Genomic DNA, 11,736 nt, shown 5'->3' with positions numbered 1-11,736 from the left:
TTAACTACTAAAAACCTCAATGATTGGCTGCAAATCTCTGTTCTTAACCACTTTAACCCTTGTGTCTTTTTATTTTGCAGAAATGTTGAAAATGTAAATCGAGCAAAGGCCTACATTATAGGTGAAATAACACTGCCATCGGGTGTCCTAGTCAGGGAATTGCATGTGTGAGCATATACATCTCTCTCTCGCTCTCTGTCCCCCAACCCCCCCCCCCCCCCCCCATCTCTCTCTCTCACTTTATCACTTTATTTGTCAATTTCCCTATGAACTTTTACATAGGCCTCCTACATATTAAGAATATGAAATACCGTTCCCTTTCAGCCACTTGCAGTGCAACATAAAACATCAAACCATCAAATAAACAACAACCATAGTTTCACAAACATAACTAAAATAGCCTAATTTGTTTTATATATTAATTCAGGTATAAAAATATAAAACGAACATTCTGTTGTTGTTTGATTCATTATTTTTACAACCAGCATTTATCGTGTTCTCATTCCATCAGTGCGTGTGTCATCCGTTTAAACACACTTGTCTGGACACTATAGGGATTAGTAGCCACATGATCGCACTGGACTGGCCGCGCTTAGGGTGCTTTTCATTTGGCTTTATTTGCGGGAGTGATCACCATGTTGCCTCCCAGCACTCCACTGAAGGCGGCATGCATGAACAACCTTTAGTTTGTTCCTGTAGTTTTGCCCAATATCCCGGTGTGTTTATCAGTTCCCTGGCTGGAGCAGAATCCTGGCAATGGCACAGGACATGAATGCTGTGTCTGAGGAAGAGTTCTTTGAGGAGAAATTTGATTCAGACACTGAAGCTGCAGGCGATGCCGAATATGACGACGTTTTGGAGCTTAATCAATTTGACGGTCTGCCTTATTCCTCAAGGTTTTATAAATTGCTGAAGGAAAGGAAAGAATTGCCGGTTTGGAAAGCCAAGTGTGAGTTCATGGACACTTTAATCAACAGACAGTTTGTCACTGTCATAGGCTCTGCCAAAACTGGGAGAAGTTCTCAGGTGAGTGTTGTACCTACAGTATGCCTATAGCTACCAATCATTCTCCACATGTTTCATGTAAAGCCTGTAGCCTACAGGACTCCCAAATTAATATGTATTTGGCCGTGGACCCACATTTTAAAGGATTTTGTGCCAGGCACCCCATACAAGATGCATGTTGTTAAAATACGAATTTAGAGTTAAAGTGTTTAAACTGATTTTGATGCAGGTAGAATTAACACATTTTGCTGGGGACCCCATTGGGCTCCCCAGACCACACTTTGAGAATCACTGGCCTATTCAACGTAATATGTATGAGCAAATAATAACATTTTACATTAGGCCAAAGGGCACACAATATCTGTAGGTCTGCAGCAAAACCTTTTGGGTAATGTATACGTTAACAAGCATGTCTGATAAACATGTTATCATTCATTTATTTCATTTTTGATGCAGATCCCCCAGTGGTGTGCGGAGTTCTGCCTGTCTGTCCAGTACCAGCATGGCGTGGTGGTGTGTACCCAGAGTCACAGGCAGCAGACGGTGGACCTTGCCCTGCGAGTGGCCGATGAGATGGATGTTAACATTGGCCATGAAGTGGGCTACAGCATCCCCCTGGAAACATGCTGTTGTAACGACACAGTGCTCAGGTCTGGAAATACTATGCCAGTAGCTGGAGACCAGAAAGAGAAATGTGTTATAACTAATGTCTCTCCGGAAAACTGGTGAAAATAGCAGATCGACAAGCTCATAGATCTGCTATTGTCTATACTTCTTAAAAGTAGATTTTTTTTAAATGTATGGACATTTGTTATTATTATTTATGAAATTCCTTTGAAAAATGTTCAATTTTGCGAGGAAAAAATGCTATAATACGATATGAGATGGCGAGAGAGAGAGAAAAGGTGATAACTGCATGTGAAACTTTACAACCACTGTACAACTGCATCCAAATTGCTAAATTTACTATCTCTCTCCCTCCTATTGCACTCTGTCAAATACACGATATTGAAGGCTCACTATACAATTGAGCCTGCCCGCCCGCCCCCGCTTTCTTCCCCTTATAAAGAGAAAGGTGAACAAAAGACTCGCGGGGCCTCTTTCAGGGGCTCCTGCACAGCTGCCCAGCCCTGCAGTCTGTCCATATGTCACACTCCCACATCCCCTAGTCCCCTCATAAGTCAGCTGTGGAACAAAAGACACACAACACAATGAGGAGAGGGCGCAAGAAAACTGGCACCTAGCGAGCCGCGAGGCCTAAAGAGTCCAGTGACCACACTAAGTATGAGGGTAATTTACACTAATCAGGATAAAGCTGAAGACTACAGGCTCAGCACCCTGAGGTATGCTTCATTAATTTGCTTTGCACAAGATACCGCTCACTCAAAAACAAGTTAATAAATCTTGCCCCTTGAGACACACAATGATGTACTACTATAATAACAATACATCAGATTTTTATAGCGCTTTTCTCAGTACCCAAAGTCGCTACTACTGACCAGATATTAATACTAGAATACAAATATTAAAAAGTGAGCTTCTCTTAAGGGCGATTCACAGTGAGCACTATAACTACAACTATATTAAATATATTTTTCAAAATCGTGGATAGACAGTCTTGACAGAGTTCTCAACGACTGTAAAAATAAATAAATACAATGGTGAGTCTGTGCGTGTCTGCGCGTCCGTAGACGGGCTTCTGTAGATGCTGCAACATGTTTGCCACTGTGAGAGGAAGGGTGACTGATTTAAGCAGTCACACCTGGCCTGAGTCAAACTAGAACTGGACTCAGAGCCAAGATGTGCATGGACTTGATCAAGGCTCAAACAGTCAAACTAGAACTGGACTCAGAGCTGGGTGTGGCTGCGCACCTGTTGTGCATGGACTTGATCAAGGCTCAAACTAGAACTGGTCTGGACTCAGGCCAGGTGTGACTGGTTAAATCAGTCACCCTCCCTCTCACAGCCACATATTGGCAAACAATTACCTTCTGCCATTTCCCTTACCTCACTCTGAAAATCACCCCACTCCCCTCCAGGTACTGCACAGACGACATGCTGCTGAGGGAGATGATGTCGGACCCCCTGCTGGAGCGCTACGGCGTGATGGTGGTGGACCAGGCCCACCAGAGGACCGTGGCCACCGACGTGCTCCTGGGCCTGCTCAAGGACATCGCCCTGCAGAGGCCCGCGCTCCGCGTGGTCCTCCTCGCGGCCACCCATCCCAGCCCCAAACTGCTGTCCCACTGCGGGGGCTCGACGGCCTCGGCCTCGGTAGGGCTGTCGACGTTACACGTTTAACGTTGACTTAATGTTGGAACATTTGTGAATAAGGAATACATTTATGTTATCTGAAATGTTATACAAAGAAATGACAGACTTATTCATTATTTTTATACAAAAAAAATGCAATTTGTGAGACGTTGTAAGCTTGTAGATCAGAGACCAGATTGTAGGTCAGCTATTGTAGATCAGCTATATATTCATGCACGCTATAGTTATGTATGAACTTTTTTCCACATGGAGACGATTATGACAAAATAATGTTGTTATTCGCGATTATCTCAAATGATTGCGATTAGATGATTATGTAATAATTGTGCCAGTCCTGTTGGTCGGTCGCCCAGATCCAGCTGGAGGGGCCGTGTGCGGGGGAGGTGGTGTACAACAGCGTTCACAGTAAGGACTACTTCTGCTCCACTCTGAGCCTGGTGTTGGAGCTTCATCATTCCCAGGAGGAAGGGGACGTGGTGGTGTTTCTGGTCACAGCACAGGTAAAGAGTGCTGAATTAGTGGAAAAGACTCAAATAATGCTAAAATGGCCCTGTTTTGTTGTTTGTTATCTCAGGGTAAACTATTGTTGAGATTCAGAGCTACTTTGTTCCAGTAGTTTAAATGTACTGTATATTTCACTTAGTTTTTTTCCCTCATTAATATTATTTATTCAAGCAACATAAAAACTGTCCCGGGTGTTCACAAAAGCCTGAGTAGACGATGAAATTAGCCAAAAATATATATTTAAAAAAAAGTGAAATATCCCTTTAAAGACTGGTCACTGAACCATTGTTTGCTTATAATGTCATCCCCTAGTCAACGGTCTGAGAATGCGTGCGTGACACTTCAGAGGTATTTATCTCCTTTAACACACTCTCTCTCTCTGTTAAATCATGAAAGGAGATAGATCTGGCCTGTGACATCCTTCGTCATGAGGCGTCCAGCCTACCTGCAGATCTTGGAGAGCTCCTGCCCATCCCAGTTCACCCTGGCAGAGCTGGGAGTCTTCCCGTCTTGGGGGAGGGGCTCGGGAAGGCCAGAAGCATGAGAGTATTCCTCACCTCCAGTCCAAATGAAGACTTCTTCTGGGCTGTTGACTCAATACGCTTTGTCATTGATGCAGGCCTCCAGAAAAGATATGTATGTAATTCAGTTCAATCATTTGATTAATGTTTTACGAAATCGGGGGTGTGTGCGTGTGTGCGTACGTGCATGCGTGCGTGCGTGCGTGCGTGCGTGCGTGCGTGCGTGCGTGCGTGTGTGCGAGCGCAAGGAGTATAAAAAGGAACTTTTGCACACCTGACACTGACAAACTCCCTCAGCAGTATGCCTGACAAAGGTCTGTGACTGAATCGTTGCATTAATACCCGGATGTTGCAAACAAAATCAGTGTGCAGGACTCTAGGGCTGTATTTTGCGTGTCTTAAGTACAAGGTCTTATTACTTAACTTAAGACCTGGAGGCGTGGTCAATGCTCTTTGGCCACTCAGAATAGCCAAATGGCATTGATCATGCCTCCAGGTCTTAAGTTAAGTAATAAGACCTGGTACTTAAGACACGCAAAATACAGCCCATTACTCTTCAATGTTTGTTCATGACCTAGTCTCATGGAACAATATCTGTATGGGTTGATTAATACTTCGTTGCTTGTGGTGTCACGTCCCAAAAATAGCAGATATACAAGCTCACAGTGAGCTTGTTTGTTTTTTGGCACACGACACCAGAATGACCAGATAAGTGTAAATCGATCTTATTGCTTCTCTTGTCAATCCACCAAGAGGAAATCTACTTGTTTTTGAATATTTCTTACACTTTTTAAGAAGTGCATTTGAAATGTGTTATGAAATACCACTTCATATCAAGAACAGAAAACATTTTGTGATGCTGTTGCAGGTGTACAATCCCAGGATCAGAGCAAACTCAGCCATCATTCAGTCAATCAGCAAAGGCCAAGCCGAGAGTCGAAAACAACTGGTTGGCACAGCAGGTACCTTAACTGACACAGTGGTGAGTCTGCTGATTCAAACCTCTAATTTTGCTAATGTCGTCATGTTTTCCTGGGTGTATTCCTTCCTGTAGGTAAGTGTTTCTGTCTGTACCCAGAAGACAGAACGCTTCCCAACGAAACACGGCCATACATCCTGGAGTCTGACATTACCGCCACTGTGCTTCTCCTGAAGAGGATGGAGATCGCTGGACTGGGCCAATGTGACTTCATCGACAGGCCAGGTAAGACAGATAATGGGACGGGAAACTGTCCAAGAACCTGTTTCTCCTCTCATGGTTCAGATGAAACACATCCGTGTAAGAGTTTTCTTAGCGCTATTTGATCACTTATTACTTTATGTCATCATTCAAACTGTGTTTTATAGTCCACTCACTGTTATTTGTTATTGAAAATATTCCCTAAATTCTATGTATCTAGGTATCTATGTATGATACCTGGAATGTTAATATGCATGCTAATTATAAACCCTACTAGTGTATGTGACTATGTGAATCCTTGAATTTCATGCATTCTGTAATGCAACAGTTGGGGTGCAGGCCAGGGTTCAGTTAGTTGGGTCTCGTAGGACAGCTACAGACTGGGACTGTTCTATTGGAGGGCAGTGAGCCGTGTCACAGTGGAACTGACAGGCTCTGTTCTGCAAGCAGCACTGTTTGAGGGCTGACCTGCTTCTGTGTGCTGGGATCTTTTCCCAAAGATTTTACCCACAACACGCACGCACGCACGCACGCACAGTAGCAGTAAACAGAAAAACACTAATCATTTGATTAATGTTTTGCCAAATCTCTCTCTCTCTCTCCCTCTCTCTCATTGGCGCGTGTGCGTGCGTGTGCACGCGTGTGCGTGTGCGTGTGTGTGTGTGTGTGTGTGTGTGTGTGTGTGTGCACGCGCGATTGTTTTTGTTTGTTAATCTCTTGTTTATCTCTTTTACTCTCATATAAAACGTGCCTGTTTAAATGGAAAATCATTCAGCTTAACCATCAGAGACCCTTCATTTGATATGCATGGCAGATGTTGTGAGGATTATAAAATACTAATCTCTGGCTGCCTTTTTAGTGATTGGAAGCACAGCACACACCCACTATTCTTTTCTAGAGCAAATGTCACGGAGTAATTCCTATAGCTGCCATTTTCAAAACGCATGAAGTGTACAGAACGTATGGGATTGTAAAGTTACATATTTTGTCCCGCTGTGTATGTCCCACTGTGTATGTATGTATACAATATTATATGTATATATACAATATTGTATTTCTCATTTAAAACAAATTAGAAATACAAAATAAGCTATTTAAATAATGTGAAAATGTGCAGGACAGGTCTTCCAGAAATTGTTCACTCTGACACAACCCTTACACTTCTTTGATGAAGACATAGTAACAGAAACATGAGCCTTGTTTGTATTTCCTTTACTTGGTGTCCCGACGTGGTACTCGCAAATGCCCAAAGTAAGTGTGCATATAGCTGGGTTAAAGACATGCATACAGCCAGTGTCTGCAACCCGGCCTCTCACAGCTCCTGTTTCACCAGAATATACACCACGATACAGAAATGAAATGCTCTCAAAATACCATTTATTTCCTTTCGTCTTTAACGGTGAGGCAAACATCAAGCCTTTTCTTTCTGTCATGGCCCGCCCAGACCCAGAGAGCCTGATGCAGGCTCTGGAGGACTTGGATTACCTGGCAGCTCTGGATGATGATGGCAACCTGTCTGAGATGGGCATCATCATGTCTGAGCTCCCCCTAGAGCCCCAGATGGCCAAGACTCTGCTGGCTTCCTGTGAGTTTGACTGCGTCAGCGAGGTGGTCATCATCGCTGCCATGCTAACAGGTAATATACCGGTGGTACGTCGAATAGTAAAAAATAGCTGATTTGTAAGCTCACAACATGTCACATTGCAAAGCATTGTGAGCTTGTAGATATTTTCACTATTTTTATTTATTGTTAATTATCTATAAAATAGGCAGGTTGAAGGTAGTTCTGAACTCTATGAGAGATCTCTATTGTTATTGTATGGTCGTTATTCTATGGTCTAAAATGTATCAAATTTATAAAATAATCAGAAAACATAATTATTAAAACTTGAATGGGGTGTTCGGTGGAGCTCAAATCTCCACCAGGCTGGTGAATTGGGCTACCCAATGCACAAATATGGTGTTCCACAGGGCTCCAGATTGGTCTCCTATAGCACAAAGCCCGAAGGGATGGTGCAGGGTCTGAGGTTATAATTTCACAACATTAACATGGCTGTCATTCATAAATATGAAAAAGAATCTCTTGTGCCCGTGACATTTGCCACTGATCGGTCTAGTAGTTTGCAATATTAGCCACAGATTTGACCCTCAGATACACACGGAGGCAAACGCTTTCACGTTGTCACTCCCCCAGCGCCCAGTTGCTTCGTCAGTCCCTCTGCAGAGCGGAGGCTGGAGGCAGCCCAGTGCCATATGAAGTTCCAGCACCCCGAAGGCGACCATTTCACTCTCATCAACATCTACATGGCCTTCAAACAGAGTCAGCAGGTGCCATGTGAGTGGAGACAGATACTGTGCACATCAGATAGAGTTGCCATCATCATGATGACATGTCATCAAAAGATCACTGCTTGATACAGAAAAGTGTGATTTCGTAAAATAATGTCTTCTTAACCCATTTAGGCCTGACGTCGAAAAAAACAAAAAAGTCTATGTTCAAAGATTTGTGCCGCATTTTCACGATTTTTCTAAAATAGCAGACCTACAAGCTTGTGAGCTTGTAGGTCTGCTATTTTAGCAGACTAAGTTAAAACGCCAAAAGGTGTTCCTGTACAGAATGGGTTAATAATATTACAATAGAGGTACACAGTAAAATACACACCCCTTGGATATGACGCTAGTACTGTATGTCACAGGGGCTTAACCCAATCCGATCCTTGATGCTGAGTGCCAAGCATGGAGGCATATTTATAGTTTTTCTCATGACCCGGGCAGGGAATCGAACCCCCGACCTCCCAGTCTCAGTCTAGTGGTTAGTGTCTGCACAGCTGACCGTCCGGGCTAGTGACTAGACCACTGAGCTGTAGATTGAATGCCTTGGTCTCTCTCCAGGCTGCACCGTGGAGAAGTGGTGTCAGGACTACTACCTGGTCCACTCTGCCCTGCTGACGGCCGACGCCCTCCGCAGCCAGCTCACCGAGACGCTGCGGAGGATCGAGCTGCCCATCTCCACGCCCGCCTTCGGTTCCCGGACCAACACGCGCAACATTAAGAAAGCCCTGCTGGCAGGTTTCTTCATGCAGGTACACTAGTGATGTTGGATAACATGGCTCTGTGATACCTATAGTATAATGTTCACATCTGGTGCATACTGGTACAAAATGGTACTGTATGTCGTCCAATGTCAAAAAATAAATAAACATAAAACACCATGCTGCACTATATCGTCAATTGTTAAAACCATTAAAATGTCTTGTAAAGGCCCGGACGGTTAGCTCAACTGTCTGGGCACCTAGGCTGCCAAGCCAGCCGGACGGCGTGCCGCGGGTTCGACTCCCGAGCCTGACGGCCTTTGCCGCGTGTCACTCCCCATCTCTCTCCCCCTTTCCTGTCTAATTGCTGTACCCTGTCAATAAAAGCAAAAATAACTTTAAAAAATATATATATATATCTCGTAAAAAACTGTAAATTAAACTGATAAGTCATAAGTATATCTAAATCTATTTATTCTGCTATGAGCCATGTCAGCATGTGTATGGTTACTTTTACAGGTAGCGCGGGATGTGGATGGATCTGGGAACTACTTGATTCTGACCCACAAGCACCTAGCTCAGATGCACTCTCTGTCAGGCTACGGCACCAAGATGCCCAAACTGGGCTTGCCAGAGTGGGTGCTCTTCCACGAATATTCCTTCTCAGAGGACAATTGTCTCCGCACTGTGTCCCACATATCACCGGAGGAGTAAGTATATCAGCATTTTAAAGGATCACACAGGTCTGTCATGTTTACTATGACAGACCACTGAGTCACAGTATGCTTGACATTACTGTCAACCATGTTTTTCAAAGCATACCGGTATGAATAGACAGTTGAAACTAGCAACATACTAAATAACCGTGAACGTGAATATACTGTGTAAAAGGTTATGTTTATGATATAGATGTGTTTTAATGCCTTTTCATATGAGATTGTTTTGAAAAGGCCCTTAAAATGTATTCCCTGGAATAATTTGATTTACAAATCAAATTCAAACATCCACAACTATTTCAAGTTTCAACTGTCTGAATAATACTTAGCCAACATTGACTCAATTATGGACCATTCACACAGAATGCGGATAGGTGGTAACTGATAAGTTCCGCTCAGCTTTCTGTCACTGTCAACAAAAGCAGAAAGCGACTGCTCAAGGAATTGACTCTGTATTGTGGTAACAGCACATATCATGGCCACATAATAAACACCTCAGCATTGATGGGAGAAGGGAGAGGGAGTGATCAGAATAATCATATATCACAGTCATGGTGTTACACCTAAACACATACCGGTAAGTCAACATAAATCATCAAATGAACACCAACACTACACAAAAAATCCCGCAACATAATCCCTTAACACAGTCCCATATGTCATATATAATGACAACACGATAAACAGAGAGGTCATAGTTGAATTTAACATCGACATGTTCTCTTTTTGAACGATTCAAATCTGTAAGCTCACAATGCATAGCATCACGATGTGTTGTGACCTTGTAGGTACACGACAGTCATACGACAACGTATAAATCCGTGGTTAAGCAGACACATTGCCCTTCCCATTGGCGAAGGTGCTAAACCCGAATACAATAGCTGTTGTTGGGGATTAAGGATTGCATGGAGATCAGAGAGAGTGGTGTTAGTGTTAATGTCTGAGAAATCACTGCTAGATTTGTCACACCATTTTACTGTAGGTTTAGGTTACACACATTGCTTTTTTAATCTGTCGATTGCACTCACAATGGTGCCAGGAGCAGATGTCTATGACGGAGTGCCAATCCAAACCAGCCAACAACTGAAACAATGTTGCTTTCATTTGATATTGATTTTTAAAATGTTTATGCAATTTCCTTAATTTATTTATTTTTTGATCGTTTCTTTATGACTTTTTCACAAAAATAGCATACAAAAAAATAAAATAAAAACAATTACAGTAGGGCCAGTGTAAGGAGTTATTAAGTATTGTTGATGTCAGCTGCATTCATCCTCTCAATATATGTTAAAAAGTCCTTTATTTCGCTTTCGCCCATACATCTATGTATGCCTGTGTGTCTGTGAATCCAGAGCTAATCTTGCAAACATAAATAAGCGCCAAATATTTCTGTCCTCAGCTGATGATATGCACTCTCATCGATTCTCTCTGTATTCACAAGCAACCCTCCCTTCCCTCGTCTACTAGGTTTATTCAGATGGCACCACAGTACTTTTTCTACAATCTTCCACCTAGCGAGGGCAAAGACATCCTCCAGAACATTTTGGACAGAGAAACGTCTCACTGCCGAGCAGGGAAAAAAGCCCCTACTACTTCAGAGGTTGAGCCACAAGCAGGTCAAGCCAACGATCGGTGTGTGATACAGTGATGGACAATGATGGTGCTCTTTAAGAGGTACTATTATGAATCAAGTTGACAGACAAATGTGTGATTATATTTGCGTGGTTGGGCTTCTTATAGGAGTTATCACCTCATTCTTTATTGCTTGTGTACAGTTTTGTCTATTACAAGTATTATCTTCTATTATTACATTAGTATATTAGACAACATTGGTACTTTGCCCTAGTATATTGGAATACCGGTATGTGAGCAATATTTCTGTTCAAGTCTATTGTCAACATTTGTATTTAATGTTAGCATATTATTTACTTTCGCAGTGCACCGTGTTTTGTCTCCAGTTTGTCTAGCTTAATTAGTAACCTTAGCAAATAAAAAATACACCAGATTCAGAAATGTAGCAGTTCTTCTAACAGCTTCACATTCATTTAATTTCCCCTCCAGAGTGCCTACAGGCTCTTCAAATAGAGATTTGGTTCACTTTTAGTTAATGCTCCTGGTATCTTCCCTCTTTCGCCTACCAGTGGTTGGCCCAGTCAGATTAAAGAACAGTTGGGGAATACCTCGACTCCATCTGGTGTGGGTATTGCTGTGTTGGGGTGACCCAGTTCACTAGCACCATGTGACCTTTTAACTGGCCCGGCTTTTGAGAATGGTACAATGTAGACCCAATGCAAAGCCTGGCCTAGTGGCCTTACATAATGACTTGCTTTTTGTCCCAGAACCATGCAGACCAACAGTTCTTGTAATATAACCTCAAGTATTTTATATTAAGTATGTCCTATTTATTGTCCAAGGTTGTGCCGTTTGTCCCAGTGTTATTAAAAGAGCAAAGGGATGCACCGATATGGAAATTATTGGCCGATACCGGTTTAAAATAACAATTT

General features: G+C 42.8%; 2 protein-coding genes across 2 annotated transcripts in view; both read left to right on the top strand.

Moving 5' to 3' along the window:
* Positions 1–11,736, top strand: part of LOC308328519 (C-terminal-binding protein 2-like) — a 242,381-nt gene that overhangs the window by 106,498 nt on the left and 124,147 nt on the right. The window lies entirely within an intron of this gene.
* Positions 757–10,880, top strand: LOC308328290 (putative pre-mRNA-splicing factor ATP-dependent RNA helicase DHX32; the record flags this gene model as incomplete). Its single annotated transcript, XM_080782059.1, has 12 exons — positions 757–1,026; positions 1,462–1,655; positions 3,045–3,279; positions 3,633–3,779; positions 4,180–4,419; positions 5,173–5,266; positions 5,359–5,508; positions 6,929–7,120; positions 7,679–7,819; positions 8,377–8,567; positions 9,036–9,226; positions 10,700–10,880. The coding sequence occupies 12 exons, from the start codon at positions 757–759 to the stop codon at positions 10,878–10,880; spliced, it is 2,226 nt and encodes a 741-aa protein (XP_080638185.1).

Source organism: Protomyctophum bolini, assembly GCF_963924005.1.
Source record: "Protomyctophum bolini genome assembly, chromosome: 14".
In the NCBI taxonomy this organism is placed as follows: Eukaryota; Metazoa; Chordata; class Actinopteri; order Myctophiformes; family Myctophidae; genus Protomyctophum; species Protomyctophum bolini.
Note: the sequence above shows the minus strand (reverse complement) of the source record. Positions and strands in the feature narration are given on the sequence as shown.